The sequence below is a fragment of the Vipera berus genome (genome assembly GCF_964194415.1).
Source record: "Vipera berus genome assembly, chromosome: 12".
NCBI lineage: Eukaryota > Metazoa > Chordata > Lepidosauria > Squamata > Viperidae > Vipera > Vipera berus.
The window spans coordinates 2,805,649-2,830,502 of record NC_138215.1 but is presented as its reverse complement, the minus strand read 5'-3'; the positions used below and the strand labels follow the sequence as shown (position 1 = coordinate 2,830,502).

Below are 24,854 nucleotides of genomic sequence, written 5' to 3'. Positions count from 1 at the left end.
TATGCCTTTATCATAATTTAAAAGTAAAGTATTCTGATTAATTAATGATCAAACCATAATGTAACTCATTTTTAGATACTACTTCATCAAACATGTTCCACCTCTAACAGAAGAACAACTTAATCGGAAACCTGCTCTTCCATTGAAAACCAGAAGTACACCAGAATTCTCTTTAGTTCTAGACTTGGTAAGAAAAACGTATTTGATTGGTTGCTTCATTTTTCAGGGAAAGATATTCTCTCTTTGGAAACTGTAAATTATAGGGCTATTTCAGAGAACACATTCTTTTCTGCCCCTCTGCTAAATTCATTTTTAAAATTATTTGTAGGATGAAACATTAGTCCACTGTAGTCTAAATGAACTGGAAGATGCTGCACTCACATTTCCAGTCCTTTTCCAGGATGTCATTTACCAGGTAATTCAAATCATGTTAAGGTGAAATTGCTCCCATGAAATTAAAGGGCAAACATTATGTATCTGATATCTTTTTGATCTCCTAAAAGGTTGCTAATTTAGCAGCATTGGTTATATTCTATGAAATATTGTTAAGCAAGCCATCAGAACTTAGAGGAGCATACGGTTTACTACTTTGACTATTTCCATATAATTCCATTGTAAGACTGTCAACCGTTAGGAAGTTAGAAGTTTTCCTCTTAGCAGCTTTCCTCCTTGCCAGGAGGTGAAGGAAAAGGCCTCCTAAGTCTACATGGTTGTTTGCTGAAACAAGAGCCCTGCTGCAGACTTAGGCTTTCTTCCTTGCCTGAGGAAACCAACTCACGCTAGCCAAGCACTCCATTCTGAAGGGGAAGTCAGCATTGGGAATGACTTTTTTTTGAAGTAGATCCATTCCTTCATTCCTAGTAAGGTGCTGTTACGTGGCAAGAGTTGCTTTGTTGATGAAGACTGTGAGATTGTGAGCTGTTGGTTGTGCTTCGCAACATATTCTTTGCTCTCATCTGCGGTGCATTTAATAATTCTGCCAGTGAAGAGCAGGGGAAGGAGGAGGAGGAGAAGGAGGTGTATTCCAGCAACTGCCAAAGATGCTGCACTGACCCCGGCTGTTGTTCTCAGGTCCCTATTGTGTGATGTACCTGGGAGTAGCAACAGCTTCCCTCCATGTAGTTCGCACGATATTGGACCCCTCTGTAGTATCTTTGGAGAATGACATCAGACATCTTAAACGGACACTTGTCCAGGTATTTTACCCTAATTTTAAAACTTGTCTTTTGTCTTTTGTTTTATTTACAATCCTTCAACATCCTTCAACATAACATGAAATCTTCCAAAGTACATACACACTTGGGTTTCCTACCTTCTCTCTGATGATGGCAGTAGTAGGAATCCTCTTCATTTACATACGCTTGGAGGATGTAGTTATTCATTCTGGGCAGTAACTGGACTATGCCTTTTTTCCTGTTGTAGCCTATTTGGATCTCTTGCCTATGGTATATATTACTCAGAATAACTGTCTATTTTCTTGTGTTATTTACAACAATTACTTATTTTGAAATAATAAAAAAATGTAAAATTTGCATTTGAAAGACCCTAAATCTTGCTAGAAGCGTATCTTTGATTCCTGGCACCTTTTTTTCTTAATAAGTTCAGACCTTTTTCAGGGCACGTGCTCTCCAACCCCCCAACCTGTTTTCATCTGGGGATTCTTAATCACTTCTTCAGAGTAAGCATTTCTTAGGACCTGCAATTGTGAACGTCTCAGAATCAGCCCCAGTATGTCATTGTGGAGCTCAAGACAATGGGTCGTGTTTAGCACAGTTTCCTGTAAGCCAGTCTCTGAGTCTCTGTGCTTAGGGCAAGGTTTGTTTTCATCTAGGACCAGAGTGAGCACTGAGGATGCCTCTGGAGAGTCTGTTCCTGGGTGAGTTGGCGGGGGGGGGGGGGCAGGGTGTTGCATCCGTTTTGATAAAGGCCCAGTTCAATTTCAGATCTTCCAAGTATATCCTTTTAACTTGTTTTATCTTAGCTTGTTATTCTTGTTAACTCTTGAAACACCAGCTTCAACATTTTTAGACAGTCTGAAAAATGGTTGAATACAGGAAGAAGAAATGTCAGAGTTTTTAAATAAATCCACAAACACCCTGTTGCAAATCCACTTATATTTCAGCAGGAGTCTTGAGTAATTGAGCTACTTCATTAGCTTCATCTTGCCTTTAATAGTAGCAGTGATCAATCATAGTGCTAAAGTATTGCACCACTACAACCTGTGTAACCTGAAAGGAAGGCGCGATTGAGGAATGACCTCCGGTAAGTTTAGGTAGGGATGGGGTGTGGTATAAGATCTCCCTCTTTTTTCTTTTTTTTCTCTCTGATACACCTTTTAGAATGATAATATACCTTTTATGAAGGCCAAAGAGAAGGGAAAGGTTGGTAACTGAGATGTAGGTAGCTGTTGCTTAATATGAAGGACCGATACTGATAAAAAATATTTTTAGCTCAGGTTGAAGTGAGGGGTCCCTGCTGCTCTCTGAGCTTGGTTGTTTTCTTGCAGACATTTCATTATCCAAACTAGATGAAATCGTCAGTGCAGGCAAGGACTGGGGCTTGCTCTCAATTTCTAGTGCAGAGGTCCCCAACCTTTTGGACATCAGGGACCAGTTCCGTGGAGAGGAGTTTTTCCACGGACCGGAGGATGTATGGTTTTGTGTGTTGCCTGCATCCCGTGGATGGGGCTTTGCTTGTTTGTGCAGCCCCGGTTGCTGGCATGCCACGGCCTGGTACCGGTCCACGGACCGGGGGTTGGGGACCCCTGTTCTCGTGGCTTGCCTTGCTGGTGTTAGTAGGGGTAGTGGTCTTGTAGGTTCTTTGATCGGGCCATTTACTGTTACCTTGCTTGGCAGGTCCTTGATTGGGTTAATGTTTGTTTCTTGATTGTTGGTTTGATGTTAATCTTGGTGTTAATGTAGTCTCAGTTTTGATTGTTGGTGGGGAGGTGTTTTAATCTTTTGTTCCCTTTTTGGCTTGTTAATTTTCCCTTTTGCACAGCATGTAGATGTTTTCTACAATCAAGAATCAAACAATACCCCAATCAGGATCAGCCAAACAAGATAACAGTAAAGAGCCCAAACAAAGAACCGCCAAGACCACCCGCACCAAAACTGTGACAGGGCCAGCCACTAGAATGTAAATTCAGAGCAATCCTCACTCCTTACTAGGACTGATGAGGTTAGCTAGTTTGGGTAAGGAAACGTCTGCCAGAAAGCAACCAAGCTCAGCAGCAACAACCCCGCTGAAGGAGTGAACTCAAGCATCTTTTTTCATCATTCTGAGAGTAGAAGTTGTAGTGCATTTAAGACTGACTCTTGTTAGTTATTTACTTTATCTTAAGCCTCTGTCGTTAGTTCTTTATTTTATGTAAGTCTAAATGTCCTAGAGCAGGAGTAGGCAACCTCGGCTCTTTTATGACTCATGGCCTTCAACTCCCAGAATTCCTGAGTCAGCACAGCTGACTCAGGAATTCTGGGAGTTGAAGGCCATGAGTCATAAAAGAGCCAAGGTTGCCTACCCCTGTCCTAGAGGGACACGGTGGCTCGGTGGATTACGACACTGAGCTTGTCTATCAGAAGGTCGGCAGTTTGGCGGGTCGAATCCCGAGTGCCGCGTAACAGAGTGAGCACCTGTTACTCGTCCCACCTTCTGCCAACCTAGCAGTTCAAAAGCAAGTAAAAATGCAAGTAGAAAAATAGGGACCACTACGGTGGGAAGGTAACAGCGTTCCGTGCGCCTTTGGCGTCTAGTCATGCCGGCCACATGACCACGGAGACGTCCTCGGACAAGCGCTGGCTGCTTGGCTTTGAAACGGAGATGACCACCGGCCCCTAGAGTTGGAAACGACTAGCACACGTGTGGGGGAACCTTTACCTTTAAATGTCCTAGGAATTTTCAGTGTGCACTTGTAATAATTATAATAAAAATCTATTGTAGTTCACATGCCTATATGAATGATCATGACAAAAAGTTTGCTTTTGACACTTTATAATTAAATGTGGATAGTCCTTGACTTATGACCATAATTGAGCGCAAAATTTCTGTCATTAAGTGAGACATTTGTTAAGTGACTTTTGCCCCATTTTACCTTTCTTGCCACATTTGTTAAATGAATCACTGCAGTTAATTAGTAACCCTGTTAAGTGACTCTGGCTTCCCCATTGACTTTGTCTGTCAGATGGTGGCAAAAGGGGATCGCGTGTTCCCAAAACTGCAATCGTCATAAATATGAGCCAGTTGTCAAGCATCCAAATGTAAATCACATAACCATGAGGATTCTGCAAGGGTCATAAATGTCATAAGTCATATTTTTCAGTGCCGTTGTAACTTCGAATAGTCACTAAACGAACTGTTGTAAGTCGAGGACTAGCTGTAATGCCTCTTATTCCTTGGACCAGTTGGGTTAATTTATTAATACACTTGTTAGAGGTCTTTGTGATGAGATACTGATTTGTTACTGTTCTCTGTTGGTGGAGACACTTTGAAAGTCAAGAACTATTTCCAAGTTCCTTAGCCAGCTTTTGCTCAGCAACCCACCAAAACAGAATTGGGTTTTTGTGCTTTCTTAAACATGGCCTTCCGTGGGTGTTTGTAAAAGGGAAAGAGTCTTGAAGTTTTCACAGCCAAAGTAGACTCACTTTTTATTTATATTTATTGTGTGAGTGTGTTTGTGCATGCAAATATAATCATAGGACCTTTTACATAATGATCATGATTCTCAACATCAGATGCCTAAGAATAATATTTCTCTTAAACTTTGTCATTGCTGGTGACTTTCTGGTGGAAAATGTAGACAAAAGTAATTCAATTGAGTTTTGAGCAAAATTCTGTTTAGTGACATAAAAAGAGCTTTTCCTGGGAATTCTGCATCGGTGGACATAAAAATGTTGTTTCTGTTAAAACTCACTTGTCGGATATGTCTGTGGGTGAACTAATCAGTCTGATAAAAAAGAATCTTAAATCTCAAAAGCTTGCATTTATAAAAGTATCTGTTGTGTTTCTGTTCTAATAAACAGAACATTCAAAGCAAAAAGGTTGCCTCTAAAGGTTATTATAGCTATGCCTTTCTACAATTATACTAGTCACTATTACTTTTTCATAGATTATTAAAAATTAAAATAACCAATAATGTTAATATATTAAAACAGTGTGCCCTACTCTGTAATTTCTGAAGTCTCTGCCATTTGAAATAAATCTTTGTGTTCCATAATCAAAATTACTATTTTGTTCTCTTTTTAGGTTTATGTGCGATTAAGACCATTTTTCAGAGAATTCTTGGAATGTATGTCCCAAATTTATGAGGTAATGGAAGATGCTTAAATTTTTTTTTGTGATACTCAAGTTCTTTACTTTTCTTGATGGCAATTGCATCTCCCTTTCTTTCTTTTAGATCATTCTTTTTACTGCTTCTAAAAAGGTCTATGCAGACAAATTGCTGAATATATTAGACCCCAAAAAGCAGCTGGTCAGGTAAGCTTGAATAGAAAGCTGTCATCTGTTATTTACACTCCAACCAGAATAAAATAAATATATTTAATACTATTTTAGCGTCACAGCAATATCTAATATATAGTGGGGATAAATAGCTATTAAGAGGCCTGCTCTTAACATTTCTTTCCTAAAAATATTCAACCTGAAGTTATGACTTTTCACCAGTATCTGACTAAACCCTGCAGTGTAACTTTATCCTGCAATAGTCCTCTTCTTGATTTCTACTTTTCCTCCACATTGTAGACATTGCTTCAAGGAGGCTGGCCAAATATCCTTGCTCCCAGCAGATACAGTATTTCAGGTTATGCAGGCCTGGGAAAAGGCTTGGCTGCTTTAAAGTGTTTGCCACTGGACTAGATCCCTGCCCCTGTTTGTCCAAAGGCTCCCCATCAGCCCTCACTAGGATAGTTAGGTCCATTCTATAAGTGGGCTGCAGTTAATTCCCTTTGCTTTATGTCCCCTATATACTTTCAAGTTAGTTCAGTGTAATATTGAATGTATTTGGAAGAGGAAAAAAGAGCAAATGCGGGACAGGATTGGTTTGCTTGAGCCCCTCAGCTAGGGCCCTATTGCATTGCAGCTGAAGCCTTTAAATGAGAAAGAATTGATCTTGGCTCTTTTAATCGCTTTTTTTTTATAACAAAGCTCTGTTATCCAGAAGATTGTTCTTAAAGCACAGAATAGATGAAGGGGTTTTGACTACAGTATGTTCTTTATCTATACTTGTCTGTATGCAACCTAAATGTGTTCTTAACTATAGGCATCGACTTTTCCGTGAACATTGTGTTTGTGTGCAAGGGAACTACATAAAAGATTTAAATATTCTTGGTAGAGATCTCTCAAAAACGATCATCATCGACAATTCACCACAAGCCTTTGCCTACCAGGTGAGTATTTCCTGGAGGTCATTTTTCAGACTTCTTGAGAATACTAAATAACGTCTCCTTCAAATCATTCTCTGCGCCTGTTGATTTGGAGGCATTTTTAAATTGTTTTCTTGGCAGCAGTGTGGAAGCCCTCTAGCGATGCCTTCTTCCATGGTGATTTTTGCACTCTTCAGATTCGGCCGGCCTTCACTTTGGGGCCAGTTTACCCCTGCGCTGACATATACCCAAAAAGGCCCCCATAGATCCAGCCATACTCCTGCCGTACCATGAACTTCAGTGCAATTATCCGTGTCCCAAGAAGAGGTTCTGGTAGAGCAAACAGCACACCAAAATCTCACTGTGCCATGTCTGTCTTGAACACCTGAGCCCACCAGCCTGACCCCGCGTTCTGCCTTGGAGAAGAAGGATGAGAAACCACAAACTGAAGATGACAACTAAGAGAACCAGACTCTTCGTGACATAGATTTTGGCAGTGAATAATGCTCCTATTAAATAAATCCCGGCAGATTTCAGAAAAAGGGCTTTCCTGCTCACGAGGTCAGAAGATGTCTATGTCCAGTTGGTCTCTAGAGGAATAGGCCAGAATATCTCAAGCCAGTCTGTGCAGTTGATTGGGAGGTACAGAAGGGGTCACTACAGTTCAGCTAAAGTTTTCCGGACTTTTACCAAAACAGGAGAGTCAATGCTGGCTCAGTGTGCTCAGTAAAAGCATACCATGGTGCACTGATTTTTGTGTTATTTGCTTCACCAGAATCTTCATCAATTACTATAATTTTGAAGAGGTTCTGAGCACATGGTGGTACCAATAATGCACAATTATGAATATTTCTAAAGAATCCACAAATTTTGTTCCTGCCACATCTAGGATCATTTTGTTTACTATCTTATTTTTTGTGTCATTTGTTTTTAAAAAGTTTTAACACTTTCTAAACTGCCCAGAATAGCTGACAGTCAGGCAACATACAAATTTATTATGGTTGATTGTACAACAAGCCAGGTGTTTAGACAGGATTTGGCATTTTAACCTACCCAGTGACTCCTTCCCAAGCATCTTGGACAGACAAAATGTTTAGCGGTATCCTCCCAAGATGTAACCTGTTCCAACTAAAGCTGCCTTTTGCAATTAACTGATGGTGAATTTGTCGATGGTCAGTGGTGTTCAGGTGGTGCTCCAGATGTTTTGCGCTTGTACCCGAGGTGCCTATTTACTACTCATACTATCTTTGATACTTCTGTTTGCAGGTCTTTGTATTTGCATTTTATGATTTTCTCTTCTATTGTGCTGTCCCCAGGTCTTACAGCGTCCAGTCATTTTTGTCTTTTTATCAACAACTGTTACATCTGTGGTGTTATGTGACAGGTAGTTGTCTGTTTGAATTCCAAATCCCTACAGCATTTTAGCTTCTTCATCTTCTATTATGTTGTCTATCTTGTAGTCCCAGCAGTTCTTGCTTCTAGGCAAGTGGCATTTCTTGCAGATATTCCAGTGCACCACTCTTGCTACTTTGTCGTGCTGCTTGTGTCTTGCAGATGGTCCACTGTTTCCTCAGCTTCTTTGTAGAGGTGGCATTTGTTGTCACTGTCTTCAATTCTTGCTTTGTTTGCATTTGTCCTTAAGGCTTGTGCAGCCAGAATTAGCTACTCTCTCTCTCTCTCTCTTCAACTTTCCTGCTCTTAGACGGGTCTTCTTTTTGTTATCTTTGTCTACTATTTTTAATGTACTAGTGTAATACTTTTCCTTGCCATGTCTCTTTTCTATCCTTCAATTAAGAATAGCAATAGCACATAGACTTATATACCTCTTCAGCGTGCTTTACAGCCTTCTCTAAACACTTGACAGAGTCAGCCTATTGCCCCCAGCAATCTGGGTCCTCCTTTTACCAACCTCAGAAGGATGGAAGGCTGAGTCAGCCTTGAGCCAGTTGGAATTTAACTGCTGGCAGCCAGCTGCAGTACTGCATTCTAACCACCATGGCTCTTTGGCCTTTTTTGTAGGCCAGTTTGGCACTCAGCAGGCCTTCCTGGTAGACTAGCTTCAGTGCATCTTCCTCACTATCCTTCGGATATTCTCCCAAAGCGCTTTTTTTATTCTTCAACTTGTGTACTTGCAACATTCCATGTCCACTTGTAGCTGTAAGTAGAGTCTGTCAACATTGCTGCATGAAGGGTATATGATTCATTGTTGTCATTTTTCTGGTCTTCCTATCTAGGGCTTTTAATTCTGCTTCAGTCCACAATTCCAGCTGTGTATCTAATGACTGGAATTGCCCAGATGTTAATTGCCTCCACTGAACTTGCACTTTAAGATCGTCTTCACTCTCTTGACGTATTAACTTCATCTTCACTTCAGTGTGCTTGATACTCTCTGTTTGAAGGATGCCCAGGTATTTGTAGTGATAGTCTTAACTTGATATTATTTAAATAGGGCATCTTGATTGCTTCAGATTTCACTATGCCTTATTTATGGTGAGGGTGGCACATTTTTCCAGTATTATTATTATATACACACAAATATGAAGTCACAGCTCCCAGTTCTTTAACTTGTGTTGACCTTCATATGCATCAAGTTCTTCCCAGAAACCTATGTATCAGCATAGTATATATGTGGATCCAAACAGTATATATGTGGATCTTTTGTAATTAGATTGAATTTTTGTCAGTCTACATATTTTCTAAGTGCTGTCCAAGATTTTTTGGTATGATGCCCAATGTGACCATAGCCACTGGGACCACCAGGGCTGGCTTATGCCATAATTTCTCAGTTTCAATTTTCAGATCTTGTTACTTTGTAATCTTCTGGAATTCTTTGTCTTCTATTCTCATATTTCTATATCATTTATATATACTTTATTCTCTCCAACCACAGTTAAATATGGTGTATTATGAGCCAAGATGTTATCAGTTTGTATTTGGAATACAATATACAGAATAACAAGAGTTGGAAGGGACCTTGGAGGTCTTCTAGACCAACCCACTGCTCAAGCAGTAGGTCTCATACCATTCCAGACCAATGGCTGTGCAATCTCTTTTTAAAAATCTCCAGTGATTGAGCATCACCACTTCTGGAGGCAAGCTGTTCCACTGATTGTTCTCACTGTCAGGAAATTCCAGCTTAGTCCTAGCTTGGATCTCTCTTTGTTAAGCTTCCATCTGTTCTTATCTTGCCCTCAGGTGCTTTGGAGAATAGGTTGACCTCTGTAACACCCCCTCAAATATTGAGAGACTGCTATCATGTCATCCCTAGTCCTTCTTTTCATTAGATTAGGCATTCCCAACTCCCGGAACTGTTGATCATATGGTTTAACTTCCAGTCCCCTAACCGTCTTGGTTGCTCTTCTCTGCACCCTTTCTAGAGTCTCAACATCTTTTTTGTATTGTGGCAACTAAAACTTGAATGCAGTATTCCAAGTGTGGCCTTATCAATGCAGTATAAAAGCAGTATTAACACTTCATGCGGTTTCGATCCTATTTCTCTATTGATGCAGCCAAAACTGCATTGGCCTCTTTGGCAGCTGCAGTACACTGCTGGCTCATATTTAAGTGGTTGTCCACTAGGAATTCTAGATCCTTCTCATAGTTGCTATTATTGAATCATGTACCACCTATTCTATCAAGATCTTTCTGGATCCCGAGCCTATCTTCTAAAGCAGGGGTGTCAAACTCAATTTCATTGAGGGCCGCATCAGCATTGCGGTTGCCCTCAAGGGGCTGGGTGGGTGTGGCCTGGGTGGGCGTGGCCTACTGGGTGGGCGTGGCTAGAGTGCATATGGCCTACTGGGTGGGCATGGGCAGCTCTACATCGTTCACATCAAGGGTGCCTATGGGGGCCTGGGCAGGAGTGGGACAGATCTCTGGCAGGAGGAGGGTCTCTGGGCCAGGGCCAAGGCAGTGGGGGCCGTTCCCTCACTGTTTCCAGGATGGCTTCGTGGGCCACATGAAACCACTTTGCGGGCCGGATCTGGCCCCCGGGCCTTGTGTTTGACATGTCTGTTCTAAAGTGTTGGCTATTCCCCCAGCTTGGTGTCATCTGCAAATTTGATGAATTCCCCTTCTATCCCTTCATTCTAATCTTTTTATGAAGATGTTAAAAAGTATTGGGCTTAGGATAGAACCTTGTGGTTCCCCACAGCCTCCCTTCATGTTGGTATTGTCCCTTTAAGGACTACACATTGAGTGTAGTTGGTTGATTGGAAATCTTGGGAAATTTTAGCCTGCTCATTTTAACTACTTTTTCAACTATATGTTACCACTATTTTTTCATTATCTGTACATGATAATTTTCATAGATGTTCCAGTGAATCATTTTGGTGACTGTTACATCGTTGTTTGTAATCAGTATATGTAGTCTTCTTGTCTGAGCTGAGTATATAATCAACTTTTTCTTCTGTTTCTTCGCACAAGCTACGTTTTGAATGATTTGTTGATCTCTCAGTTCTGACATTAATTGTATTAGTTGGAAGCAGCCAAAATCAAGCCTTCAGTTTCTTTTTTTCATGTTCTAGTTGTAAGCTTTTTGCATGTTAGCTTTACCCACTTTCCCTCCATTCCCTTGTAGAAATTGACCACGTAATGCTGTTCGTGCTTTTAATGCAGTTTTTTCAATACTCATGCTTCGTTTCTTGCACATTCAGTAAGATCCAACTTTTTAAGTTGCATCAGTGCTTGCTCTTGGCTGTCTTTTGCATAATCAGCCAATGCATGCTTTTCTTCTTTGACATTGTGTTTGACCTGAAGTAAACCTGTTGTTTCCACTTTTACGGGGCAGATATAATCTATGCACATTACAGGGATTTAATGCATAGTGAATTTTCTTTAGTTTAGTTGTTTGTCGGTCCAAACTGTCCAGTTCGGCTTCTGTCCAGTTTTTCCCAGCAGTATAGTATATCCCAGGTATGGCCCAGGTATTGATGGCTTTGATTGTGTTTCCATCATTCAATTTATCTTCAGGACTTTTCTCATTCTTTGCATGTATTCTTCAGTAATCACGTTTTTCGCTTGTCCATGCTTGATGTTATCCAGCTATCAAATGCTCAGATACTTGTAGCTTTATCCTGATGGCTCCTGATAGAGCACACTGCAGGCTCATGTTTAAGTGACTGTACAGTAGGACTCCAAGATCCCTCTCACAGTTGCTGCTATTGAGGCAGGTTCCACATATTCTATACCTGTGCATTTGATTTTTCTTGTAAATTCTTACTTTCATGTAAAATCTTACCTTTCTCACCACTGAATTTCATTTTGTTAGATAGAGCGCAGTGTTCAAGTCTGTCGAGATCCTTCTGGATCTTGAGCCTATCTTCTGTGGTGTTGACTATTCCTGACAGCTTGGTATGATTTGCAAATTTGATGAGTTCCCCTCCTATTCCTTCATCTAAATCATTGATCAAGCTATTGAAGAGTCCTGGGCCTAAGACAGAGCCTTGAGATACCCCACTGCTTTCTTCCTTCCAGGTAGACGTAGTTCCATTAAGGACTACACATTGAGTGCGACTTGTCAGTGAATCCAGCGAACCCAACTGGTGGTGATGCTGTCTATCCCACATTTTTCTACCTAAGAAGTAGGTTGTGGTCTACTTTGTCAAATGCCTTACTGAAATCCTTTGGTTCTTTTTTCCAAACATTTATAAAATAAATTCCAGCTTTCATAATATTCTGTTTCTTCTTTGTCTTTTAGTCTCATAGTTAGTCTGTCCATCTCTGCGCATTCCAATATCTTCTTTATTAGCTCTTCTTCTGATGGTGCCTGTTCATTTTTCCAGCATTGTGCATAGCTTATTCTTGCTGCAGTTATGATATGTAGAACCAAGTATGTGTTTTGTTTATCAGTCTTTTCTGGTAATATACCTAATAAAATAATTCGGGATTAAATGCTACATGTTCCCTGGTTTATTAACGTAGTCACTTTGTCAAAGAATTAAATAATTGTTTGGCATAATCTGTTTTTGACAAACCTACGTTGGTTTCTGGTTATAACTTTGCCTGCTTCTAGGTGTTTTCAAGATCTTCCCAGGTATGGATGTCAGGGTGATTAGTCTGTAATTTCTTGGATCCATCCCTTTTTTGAAGATAGGAACCACATCAGCTGTTTTCCAGTCCTCTGGTAGTTCCCCATACTCCAGGATCTTTGAAAGATATGGTTCAATGGTTCCAAGGTCATGGCACCCAGTTCCCTCTGAATTCTGGGATGTAATCTGTCTGAACCTGATGATTTGAACTCGTTTAGGGTGAACCGGTATTCTCTTATTTTCTTGCCTATTTTAATTGGTATTCCTAGTCTTAATCTTTTTTCAGTTATGTTTTTCGTAGGTTGCACTATTTTTTTTTCTTTTTGCATGAAGACAGTTGCAAAGAATGAATTAAGCATCTCTGCCTTCTCTCTGCTACTTGTCACTTCCTTGCCATCTTCTCCCATTAGTGGCCCAATTGTTTCATGGACTTTTTTCTTGTTTTTTACGTGCTGAAACTTTTTTTATTATTTTTGACGTTTGTTGCAAGTCTTAATTCTGAGCCTTAGCTTTCATGACCATCTTTGCATATTTGGATAGGTCCGCAGCAATATGCTGGAATTCTGCCTTACTTATATGTCCCTCTTTCCATTTTTTATACTTATCCTTTTTGTCAGTGTATCAGAGAGTTCTTTATGCAACCATGCTAGTTTCACAAATGAAGGTGAATACATGTGACCCAGGATAGGATCCAACGGGGTTGGTCACCGGAACCATAGTTTTTGTCTTCTAAGCTCTCAGGCTCATACTGGAGCCCAACTTCGGCGAACCTGTCTCTAGCAGAGTGGTGCTGTTCTCTGTGTAGTGCCTGTTGTAAGTGGCTTTTTAGTTGTTGATTGGGTTGTGTTGATGACTGGCTTTTAAGTCATTAGTTGTCATTTGCTTTTGCTGCCCAGCCCTCACCTTCTAAGTTCAAGGTCTTAGTGATGGTTTTTAAGTCCTTACATGGCATGGGTCCGGAATACCTTGGGGACCACCTGCTGCCGGCGTCAACTCCCCTCCGCCCTGTGCGTTCCCACAGAGAGGGCCTCCTCAGGGTGCCTCCGGTCAGAGAATGCCGGCTGGTGGCCCCCAGGGGGAGGGCCTTCTCTGTGGGCGCCCCGGCTCTGTGGAATCAACTGCCGGTTGAGCTCCGGATGGCACCGGATCTCCGCTCCTTCCGGCGCGGGTTAAAGACCCACTTATTCGAACAAGCTGGCCTGGCCTGATGGGGAGTTAATTTAGGGTTTTAAATATTTGTATATTTTATTGTTTTATTTTGGGCATTAATTTAATTCTATTTTAACTTTTGTATTTTTGTATTTTTATTATATGCCCTGTTCACCGCCCTGAGTCCTTCGGGAGAAGGGCGGTATAAAAATTTAATAAAACTAAACTAAAACTAATAATTATTTGATAGGCTGGTGGAAAACCAGCATTCCTGTTGACTGACAAGCGGCCTGTTTCCCAGGCTTCAGTCACTCCCCTGGCTGTTTTTGTGCCTGCTCGCCCAACAATCTTAGTAGCTGCAAAATTGAATGTGTGTCCTTGTTCATGGCAGCATGAGGCTACCAATGAGTTTGGGTCTCTTCCTCTGACCGTTTGTTAGTTATGCTAGTTTCTTCTTCGATTTCTTATTTTTCTTCTTCAGATGTAATTGGGGACTGGGCTTTTATAATCACATTTTCAGAGTTTCCAAAGCTTGATTTGTTTTCCCCTTAAGATTTTCATCCATGGAATCCTTCCCAATCCTTTCCACTCCCTAACTCCTTGCTTGATTATCTTGGTATTAATGCTTGGGATTAGGTGCTAAAGATCCTTGTTGGATGTTGAACTTTTGTTGGAAGTACAAATGAAAAGACTGCTTGTGCTCCTATCTCCTTAACTTTCTTTCCGAACTGCTCTTAGTCTCGATATTGTTTGTTTCATTTGTCCCCATTTGAATGAGACGAAAGGGATAGTAATCTTCAGGCTTGATTATTTTAGGAAGGCTTTCAGCCACACCTTTGATTTTCAGACAGCATACCGCACTAGATTAATTGTCTGGTCTACTGACTGCTGATTCTGTTCTCCTTCATTGAACATTGAAATAGGTGTTACAGATTTTATTACCCCCCGTAGATAGGGCCCGTAACTTGGGAGTCCTCCTAGACTCACAGCTTTCTTTGGAAGACCACATAATAGCTGTGACTAGGGGAGCCTTTGCCCAGGTTCGCCTGGTGCGCCAATTACGCCCCTATCTGGACCGGGATGCCCTGCGTACAGTCACTCATGCGCTCGTGACCTCTCGTTTAGATTACTGCAATGCTCTATACATGGGGCTGCCCTTGAGGACCACTCGGAGGCTCCAACTGGTACAGAATGCAGCTGCGAGAGTTGTATTGGGAGCCTCCTGATACTCCCATGTTACACCTCTACTCCGTGAGCTGCATTGGCTCCCAGTTATCCTCCGGGTGAGATTCAAGGTGCTTGTAATGGTTTTCAAAGCCCTACATGGCATGGGTCCGGAGTACCTTGGGAATCACCTGCTGCCGGCATCAACTTCCCTCCGCCCGGTACGCTCCCACAGAGAGGGCCTCCTAAGGGTGCCACCGTTCGGAGAATGCCGCTTGGTGGCTCCCAGGGGGAGAGCGTTCTCTGTGGGCGCGCCTGACCTATGGAACCATTTACCGGTTGAGCTCCGGATGGCTCCCGACCTTCGCTCCTTCCGACGCGATCTAAAAACATATCTATTTAACCAATCCGGTCTGGTCTGACGGGTTTAATTTTAATTGTGGTTTTAACTTATCTTCTACATTTGGGCAGTAGGGCTTAATTTATTCTCAATTTTCTGTATTTGTGCATTTTGACACTTATGTCACTGTTCACCGCCCTGAGTCCTTAGGGAGAAGGGTGGTATACAAATCAAATAAATAAATAAATAAATTTCCAAATGCAAAAATTTTGGTGCACCTTCTTACCTTAAATATTCTTTTATGATCATTTAGCATAAAAAGAGTATGTTTATGTAAATTATCACTGCCGTCTGTCATGAGCAAAACAAACACGTGTAGAGATATTTACAGTTGTTCTGCCCACCCTGGCCCTCAATATTCACATTTGGGAAGAGTTTTTAAAAACTTGAATTAATGAGGGAACTACTGAAAAGGAGATTTTATCTCTTTCTAGAAACTGTAGCACCTTATTTTTCCTTTTTTTTTTACTTATTTAGCTTTCAAATGGGATTCCTATAGAAAGCTGGTTCATGGATAAAAATGACAATGAACTCCTAAAGTTGATTCCTTTTCTGGAAAAACTTGTAGAACTGGTAAGTATTCTTTAAATATATATTTTTTTCTTCTTCTTAAACCTTCATAGATTAAAGTAGCACAATTCAGGATGCTGGTTTTTGACTTAGGAAGCACCTTTAGATGTCTCTGCATTACACTGCAGCTTCCTTTAGGGAGCGTTCTCTCCCTTTTATAGTTCTCTCCCTGATCTGTCCAAAAATATTTTTGAATAAAACTCTTCTAGCCTCTTAAAGGTGAGTCCTCCTCTGTCAAAGGTCAAGCAAGACAATGTTTTTGTAGGTTTTTTTGAGCAAGATGATGTGTTTGTAGAGGCAGTCCTCAACCACTTCATTTAGTGACTGTTTGAAGTTACAGCAGCACTGAAAAAGTGACTCACGTTTTTTCACACTTACGACCATTGCAGCATCCCCGGGGTCACGTGATCAAAATTCAGACACTTGGCAGCTGACTCGTATTTATGACGGTTGCAGTGGCCTTCTGACAAGCAAAGTCAATGAGGAAGCCAGATTCGCTTAACAACTGTGTTACTAACTTAACTGCAGTGATTCATTTAACAGCTGTGGCAAGAAAGGCTGTAAAATGGGGCAAAATTTACTTAACTGTCTTACTTAGCAACAGAAATTTTGGGCTCAGTTGTGGTTATTAGTTGAGGACTACCTATAATGGCTCATCTCCTGTCCATACTCAAGGTGTGAGTGAATTCTGTTTTTTTAGAATGCACATTTTAATGAGAATATAAGTATGTCGACTAGAGCTGAAGGTTACATAATGCAACCTGACAGAATGTCTCCACAGAAGAACCTTCAGTAAGAACTTGCAAACATTTCAATAGCCATGTTGTTGTTAGTTGCGAAGTCGTGTCCGACCCATCGCGACCCTATGGACAACGTTCCTCCAGGCCTTCCTGTCCTCTACCATCTTCTGGAGTCCATTTAGGCTCACGCCTACTGCTTCAGTGACTCCATCTAGCCACCTCAATAGCCATAAGCTAGCGCAAAATGTTGGATACAGACTTCAGCACCCCGTGTCTTGTTTCATTTGAATGTGGTGGTTGAGTGAAAATAAAGACCACAAATAAGGGTTTTAAAAGCTGTGGAGAGTAGTTCAGAAGTGGAAGTTGGGTTTTCAGCCTTCCACAGGTTCTGACCCTCTCTTGGCTCGCTTTCCTCTTTCTCTGCAAACAAAAAGTAGTAGTTTCTGACCATGTTCCGAATTCCAAGGGTTATTATCGCAAATTAACTTTACTGTAATACATGAAAGATGGTAAAGTTTTGTTTTGCTCTCCCCATCTCTAGAATGAAGATGTTCGGCCTCACATACGAGACAGATTTCGCTTGCATGACTTACTACCCCCTGATTAAACTCAGTTTCTGGTCAAAGCTGAAGGGAAAGAAAATGCAGGATCCTTTTTCTTTTTGGACTAGAACAAAAACATTGCCATTACTGTTGAAATTTTTGCATTTTTGTACCCTTTCTCGCTTTTTCTTATCTTTGGTGCCCAACAGTAATAAAGGGTTACAGAAGAACTTCCTATATCGCCAAATGGAAAGATGTGCAGTACAGTAGGTAGGCTAGAACAGAAGAGCCTTTAGATCTAGTGCAACTCCAGTGATTTTTAATGTACAGAACACCTGCCGTTTTTAAAGAATTCTGTTTCTGCCACCAGCAGTTTATCCTATAAAAATACAGGATTTATGAAATCACAGAGATTGAAAATGGACTCTTGTTTTCTCTCTGTTTGGTGCTCTCTAAGTGGGTTTGTAGCCACTTTGTGTTACTTTTAAAAATCTCATTTCAACAGGAATGGCCAGTAATTTTTTTCCTGTTAAGGTTTATAACCTTTTTACACTTTTGATCTGTATTCAATTTTAGAATTTCATTATGCATTCCTTTTAGTTGAGGTGACTTCATATTTTTTCTGGGAATAGCCAAGTTTTATTCATTTTTATTTTTATTTTTATTATTCGGTTGAATGGCCATTTTCCTGCTTTGTCTGCCTGCATATTGTATATTTGTTTTTTAAAAGCATCTAGTTTTATTCATATATATATATATATATATATATATATATATATATATATATATATATATATACATATATATATATATATATATATATATATATATATATATATATATATATATATATATATATATATATTCATTCATTCATTCATTCATTCATTCTACTGTAGTGGAAATCTTTTTTAAAAAAATCAAGAGACTGGCTAGATAAGAGATATAAGAATTACTAATATGCAGAATACTTAAACCATCGTGATGGCATGTACTGTGGACAGGTAATTCCTTGTGATCACAGAGAGAGATCAGTGCCTCAGTCTCCTGTCCGTAGGAGTCCCTGAGAATCGCTTGGTGTAATGCAGCTGAGTTCCTGCCGCACCAGGATCTCCACAAATGAAAATATGGAGAGCATTCAAGCCTTGCACGGTTTGGCCCTCTACTCTGCAGGTAGCTCCAGCCAGTTTGAAACTTGTGTGTGGCTTAGTCCTGCCATAGTCGTCACCCTGTCTGCCCTTGTGGTCTGGACACTCCTCTGCTGCCAGCGCAGCTGATATGCTATCATAGTGGTTTTCTATATTATATGGAAATAGTTTTCAAGCCTTGGCTCTCTAATGCAGGTTATACAAGAGGCTGATATTTTTTTAATGGAGCATACTCTCCTTTTTGGGAGGCTTTTTATGGAAGGGAAAAATTTGTAAAAGTTAGTAAGCTTTGCCTCTAAACTGCATAGACATGCCACAGGCTCGGGCTGTTTTTATGTAAAGGATGTTGCAGATGGCACTTTTTCTAAAGAGAAGTTTGATATTTTGTATGCTTGTTAAAGAAAGAACAGTATTGGAAATTAAAGGTGGACAACTGATAATTGAGAAGTATGTCAATTAATTTTTTATGTATATTACCTGTTTACTTGTACAATTTTATTGTACAAATTACACACAGCTTCATTTTGAATGAGTCCTTAAAATAAGGAAAATCTTTTTAGGAAAACATTTAATTTTTGTATTTTTTGATTTTAAAAGGCATGAGTTATATCAACTTTTTCCAATGTATTAATGAAGATTTTAACTTTTCATCAGGTTGAGTGTTTTCTTACTATATTATCTGTTATATATGTAGCTAGCACATGTGTCACTGAACTGTTAAAAAGTTAGCATGTAGAGCAAGCCTGCTTTGTGGGAAATCATTATTCATTTAGCACAGAATTATGGTGAATTTTCTGTGAAAAGAAAAAAAAAGGCATTTGCTATCCAGAATGCTGACTTTTTTTTTATTTAAAGAAAGATATTTTGCTTGCAGGAAAGTGCTACAGATTCATTTTAATGAGAATCTTTGAACTGTATTTATCTTTAGGGCATCTGGGCATCTTTACGCTGTTTTGTCTTAAATGTCTTTATTGAAATAAAATGTACATAATGTTACTATAATATATATATATATATATATATACACACACACATTATATATAATGTAAGTAAGCGTGTATGTGTTTTCCCAGAGGTGATCCCTGTAACCATTTTTTCCTGTTTTGCTAGTAACAGCTATATTGATACATTTGATTTTGAAAATGTTAAAATGCTCAAATTTATGAAAGAGGATTATCATCATTATGAGCAATGTAGGACTGTCCTTGACTCAAATTATTTTTGATTTAAGAGAAGGTAACTCTATAATAATTAGTCCAAGCTGCTCCTTTGTGGCTTCTAATGATGATAGCTCACAACCAGTGGTCTTGGAAGGTAGCTTACTCGTGCTTGTGGATTGTGAGCCAATGGCTTGGCCAAAGGGCTTCGGGCTTGTGCAGAAGGCCACCCACCCCTTTGAGGAACAGCGGATGGCGAAGGTTCAGAACTTTGGGGGGGGGGTAAGAGAGTGAGTGTGATTTTCTTACGATAGTTTGCTATGCTGCATTCAGAGATTATTTTCTGCAAATCCACTAACCAGTAAATTGAACAGCAGTCCTCACCTTGAATAACGCAATGGACATTTCTCTTGTTATTTCAAGGCAATTGTACAGCACCTTTTTAGAGAAACTTTTTAAAGCAAACATGCGTTTTCATGAAAAAAACTAATAAACCCACTGCTTTTTGTTAAGGTGGAACACTGCAAATAACAACACTGATCACTGAAGAGAAAAAAAAGGAACGTGAGGTTTGACAGTCTCTAAATGATTGGTAATATGGGTAACTTAATCCTATTTAGGACAACCAAATCAACCGCTGCAGGCTGCTCTGTAAATACTTATTAAACTATCATTTTGTAATTTGGTGCAAGTCTGGTTTTTAATTTCCAGTGTCCCTTTTCAGTGGAAATGTAAAATTGTTTAATAAATGATGACTCGGTCGTAGAATATTGGACACAAGAGGAATTGTGCGTAAGCTCTGAGTTCTACAAACAAGCGTCGTATACTGATGCAGAAGTATAATTGTTGTACTTTGATATAATTTGGGGTGGAGATGCGCTGGAGGAGACCATTAACGGCCTCCTTGTGAGCCCAGTTTGCGGCAAGCAAAACATTCGAAAGGAATCGGGGCAGCTTTAAAGGGGAGGCCGGCGCTGGCTGGTCAGTCAGCCGCCCGCCTGGAAACGCGGCCGGAGCGGCGCGGCGGGGAAGGCCGCTCCCCGAGAGCCTCGGCTTCCCGACAGGCCCGGCGCGCCGCGGGGGACGATGGGGGCGGGTTCCCGCAGCTCCCGCCCCGCCTTTTCCGGGGGCGTCGACGGAAGCCGGAAGCGCGTTGGGGCGGAAGTCCCGTCGTGCCTCGCGCGGTGCCTGCTTGCCTGGGCGAGCCGCGAGCGAGAGGGCGGCGGGCAAGATGGCGGCCGAGGCGGACTCCTGGGGTAGGTCCGGCGGCCCCGTCGCCGCCCCCTCCCTGCCCCCCGCCGGCCCGGCCGCTCCGCTGACCCTTTCTCTGTCCCCGCAGACGCGGACACCTTCGAGGCGCCGGACCCGCTGGCCGGACGCCTCCGGCCCACTCCCGCCGTGGCGGCCATGGACCGCTGGGCCGGCGAGGACGAGGACGACGACGTCAAGGTGGCCGGGAGGGGGGGCGCGGGGCCGTGGCCCGGTCCGTTGGGGGAGGCGGTCGGGCGGCCGGGCAGGCGGAGGGCTCCCGGCGGGTGACCGGCGCTTCTGCTCTGCCCCGGGCAGGACAACTGGGACGACGAGGAGGAGGAGCAGCAGCAGGAGGAGGAGGCGGCGGCGGAGAAGGAGGCCGAGGCCAAGCCAGGTGAGCGGCCGGGCGGCGGGTCCGCGGGAGCCCCGCGCCGCGAGCCCGCCGCTAACCTTGTGCCTGTCCGCAGAAGCCAAAGTTTCCGAAAAGAAGAAAGTAGCAGAAAAAATAAAGGAGCGGGAAAAGCTGCAGCGGAAAAAGCAGGAGGAGGTTAAGAAAAGGGTGAGCCCCCCCTCCTTCCCCGAGGCCAGCGGGGACGGCCTGCAGTCTCGCCGCGGGGCCTTCGGGCTGCGGCCGGCCGGCGCCTGGGCGGACGCAGGTGGCATTTCTGCTTTCTGTCCTTTTCAGTTGGAGGCCTCGGAAGAATCCCAAGAACTGACGCCGGAAGAGCAGTTAGCGGACAAGCTCCGATTGCAGAAATTGCAAGAAGAGGCAGACCTGGAGTTAGCAAAAGAAACCTTTGGTGAGTGTGAAGCCTCTCGACTTTCCTTGATTTCGGACATGCATTTCTGTTGAAAGGGCCAACGACTTGTCCACCTCTCTCTAACTTGCTTTGAGGTCCTCGATCATTTTTCAGAATGTCCGGGAGTCCTCAGTCCTACCTCCCTGTTTGGGAATGTTTTTTTTTCCTTTCAGGGACACGGGTGTTGTCAGCAGATTTATGTTATGTGCTTGAGCAGCCCTTTCTATGCATTGTTCCTTTCTTACAGGTGTAAATAACATATGTGGAATAGATACTGTGAATCCATCATCAAAAGATGATTTTACGGAATTTGGAAAATTGTTAAAAGAAAAAATAACACAGTATGAGAAATCGCTGTATTATGCTGGATTTTTGGAAACATTAGTTCGAGATATATGCATTTCATGTAAGTACATTTAGTGAAATACTATTGTTTGCACCCTACTTAGCTTGGAAATAACAGACGTTTTCCAGTGAAGTAGACTAGGCGAATAGGATTGAATTTATTATTTATTAATTCAATCTAGAAAAGTTTTTGTAATGTCTTATGTTCTGTTTTAATGCTGCTGCCAGCTTTTTTTTTTCTTTTCTGCTTATCAGATCATTTATCTTACAAGAAAGGCACCTGGGTGATTCCCAATACATTCTGTGTTTCTGAGAAATATCTAAAAATACATTACCTCCTTAATTCAGGATCATTTGAGGAGAAAAATCTTCATTTTCCTAAATAGTTCATACACTTAATGTTTCTGTCCATTTGGCTCGCTTACAATTTTAAAGCATTAAGCAGCTACTATATTCTTCTATGAAGATATAGCCAGACCATTTCATAAAGTTAAAATAATTTCTAATAACTGTTAAAAATTTCTGTAATATAATTCACTGAAGAGAAGAAAATCTTATCCAATTTAATATACACCTTTAAGGGAAGGTTTTTTTTAATGTATTATAAAGCTACACAGAAGCCAGAATGGCCTTACTTGTTTTTTGTTGGGAAACAAAGAGCGGTTGGTAGCCTTCCATTTTTTAACATGTTAGCCAATGCTGACTTTATTACAACAGAACTGAAGCAGTTAACTATTGGTACCATATATGGACATTCACACAAATTATTCATTTCTCCTTGTTGCTTTATCGACTACAGTAACTTCAGTTTGATAGCAGATGTTAAATGTGTTGTAGACAGTTTTATTTCTAAAATATTTCCATCAAGTCTATCGGATATTTTTAAATGTTGGGGAAAGAAGGCGCACACCGGTACTCAGTTAAATGAATATTCATGTTAGCACTTAATATTTTGCAAATGTATGCAAGGTAAATCAGTGCGATCTCTTAGCAGATACTTTTGAGAAGAAACCTGGCCAGGAGGGCATTTTGTCTTCCTGTTCTGGTTTTGGAACATCTCCCACAGGGAGGCTGGAAGGTGCCAGGCCAGGCACGGGGAGGAGCTGCACACGCAGGCAGTGGCCTCATCGGGGTCTCCTGGGGGCTGGCTGGCCTCAGGTCATCTGAGGAAGATTGCCTGTGGGGGGCTGGGGAGGGTTAGGGGCTTTTGAGTAAAGACTCATTTTGGGCACTTAGAGGCTGCTATGACATTTGGAACAAGTCAGTGGACAGTACAGAGGCAATCTTTGGCTTATGTTTTCAATGAAGGAAGGCAGGCTGCTCGTAGTAGGGCTGAGCGCTTGCTTGGACTCTCTCGGTTCTGGGCTCGAGGACATAACCTGGATAGGACCTTCTCCCACCTCTGTGGGGTCTTTTGCCTACCCATAAACTACCAGCTTAGTTTTCCCTAAAATATTTTTCCAGGAATCCCAGAGGTTTTCTTGTGCCATAAAATTCCTTTGCCACCCTTCTTTTTGGGGCAGAAAAAGCAAGCTGTAAATAACCCCTCCTTGTTCCTTCTTTAGTGGAAGTCGATGACTTGAAAAAGATCACCAATTCCTTGACGGTGCTGTGCAGCGAGAAGCAAAAGCAGGAGAAGGTGGGTCAGGGGTGGGAGGGCTCTTCCATTGTGATATTCTGCTGAGCTTGACCTTGGGGGGTGGGGTGGGGGGGGAGAGATCAGTGGCCTGTGCAGGAAGGCACCTGGCAGCTAGTGTGGCTTCCTTCAGCTGGCTCCACGAAAACATCTCCTGCTCTTAGACTTTCCACCACTGAACAAGCGGCTTTTGTCTACAGGGCAGTTTATAAACTTTGATCACGGTCCTGACGAAAGTAAATACTCCCATCGGGTAGAGAATACCGCACGTCAGAATAAACATTTTCTCTTGATTTGATAGCTTCCGCACGGTCTGGATTTCAGTTTTCATCAACCTTGGGTTTCCTGGGAGGAAAACTAGCACAGTAGTAACTTCATGTAGTTTGTAAGGGAACCAATGCTTACTTTCCCTTTTCTAGCCCAGGATTGGCGAGGTCCAGTTGTGTTCTTCAACCTGAGCTGTTCCTTTTTCTTTCCAGCAAAATAAAGCCAAAAAGAAGAAAAAAGGTGTGGTGCCTGGTGGAGGTCTAAAAGCAACGATGAAAGATGACTTGGAAGATTATGGTGGTTATGTACAAGACTTTGAAGACTTCATGTGACCTGTTCTTACCGTCTGTTGGTTTGCCCAAACTCCCCTAACTGTAGCACAACTCCTTTCAATTCTGCCAAATGCAACAAAGTGCAGTATCTTTGTGCTGTTGGTTATCCTGTCACAACTTGACACATTGGAATACCTGTCTTGATGCCGAGGGAATAAAATTATGAAGCTCAATTTTTTATTCGATGATAGGAAATAACGGAATATCAAAAATGTGTATCTTCATGGCAGTGAAGCAGCACTAAATTGGACATTAATTTTGACATGGCCAAAGTTGTATTACCAGCAGAGTTAGTAATAACAATCTTAACTGTACCTTTTTTACAAGAAGCTACCCAGAAAACAAAGGCAGTTTGCAGCAAATGCATGGGTTTGCAGGAGTATTAAAATGGCTTTTCTATTAGAATTTGGTTTTTCAGTGGCTTGAGGGGCATAGCTATAAATTTCCCTGACTTCCAAGCTTGAAAGAGCAAAGGGGCTGTTTTTCTTGCCCTGGGAGGGGGAAGGGCCTTCTCTGGCGGTTCAGCTGACACTTTGCTGATTCTTTGGGATACTTTCTTGTCACCCAGTTTGGTGGATCTCACAAGACTGTTTTTTTTCATGTATAGGAATCCTGCTTAGCAAACTGCAACAGTTACAATAGTTGGGCAAATTGTTATGTTCAGAATTATGACATCTGCAAATGTTTTATAAAAGCAACTAATTTAATAAAATCACTTGTGAGGACTGAGATCTTTGGTCAGCTTGTGCTTTTCCCGTGGGCAGTAACAATTGCTGAGAAGGGAAGGCGGCTCTTCTCCCAACCCACTCAAGTGACCCTGCGGATTGCCCGGTTCTGGCCACACCTTCCCCTCTTCATTCTGAGGCTGCCCTCCATTAGTAGCCAGGGACTGGAAAGATTCCACAAAGAAAAAACAGGCAATTTCTCAAATGAGCAAATCCAATAATGGCTCCTTTTCTAAGCATGCG

General features: G+C 41.7%; 2 protein-coding genes across 7 annotated transcripts in view; both read left to right on the top strand.

Moving 5' to 3' along the window:
- CTDSPL2 (CTD small phosphatase like 2) overlaps window positions 1–19,936 on the top strand; it is a 56,037-nt gene extending 36,101 nt beyond the window's left edge. For 2 of the 5 annotated variants that reach the window (XM_081337365.1, XM_081337364.1), the window contains exons 8-14: window positions 76–187; window positions 329–415; window positions 5,242–5,304; window positions 5,393–5,472; window positions 6,254–6,380; window positions 15,576–15,671; window positions 16,950–18,746. In XM_081337365.1, the coding sequence (XP_081193491.1) occupies window positions 76–187; window positions 329–415; window positions 5,242–5,304; window positions 5,393–5,472; window positions 6,254–6,380; window positions 15,576–15,671; window positions 16,950–17,015 (631 nt within the window). In that variant the 3' untranslated portion in view covers window positions 17,016–18,746. Of the gene's footprint in view, window positions 1–75; window positions 188–328; window positions 416–5,241; window positions 5,305–5,392; window positions 5,473–6,253; window positions 6,381–8,590; window positions 8,765–15,575; window positions 15,672–16,949; window positions 18,747–19,768 lie in introns of those variants that run through there. The other 3 variants (XR_014027682.1, XR_014027683.1, XM_081337366.1) reach the window with 3 other exon arrangements.
- Window positions 19,937–20,391: 455 nt separating this feature from the next.
- Window positions 20,392–24,617, top strand: EIF3J (eukaryotic translation initiation factor 3 subunit J). 2 transcript variants are annotated; one of them, XM_081337735.1, is made up of 8 exons: window positions 20,392–20,511; window positions 20,595–20,704; window positions 20,822–20,900; window positions 20,974–21,065; window positions 21,192–21,306; window positions 21,554–21,712; window positions 23,217–23,290; window positions 23,767–24,617. In XM_081337735.1, exons 1-8 carry the CDS (start codon window positions 20,487–20,489, stop codon window positions 23,884–23,886), a joined length of 774 nt encoding a protein of 257 aa, XP_081193861.1. In that variant the 5' UTR covers window positions 20,392–20,486; the 3' UTR covers window positions 23,887–24,617. The 2 variants fall into 2 exon arrangements, with proteins under 2 accessions (XP_081193861.1, XP_081193860.1); XM_081337734.1 differs by having other exon boundaries at window positions 20,472–20,704; window positions 20,822–21,065.
- The last annotated feature ends 237 nt before the right edge of the window (window positions 24,618–24,854 follow it).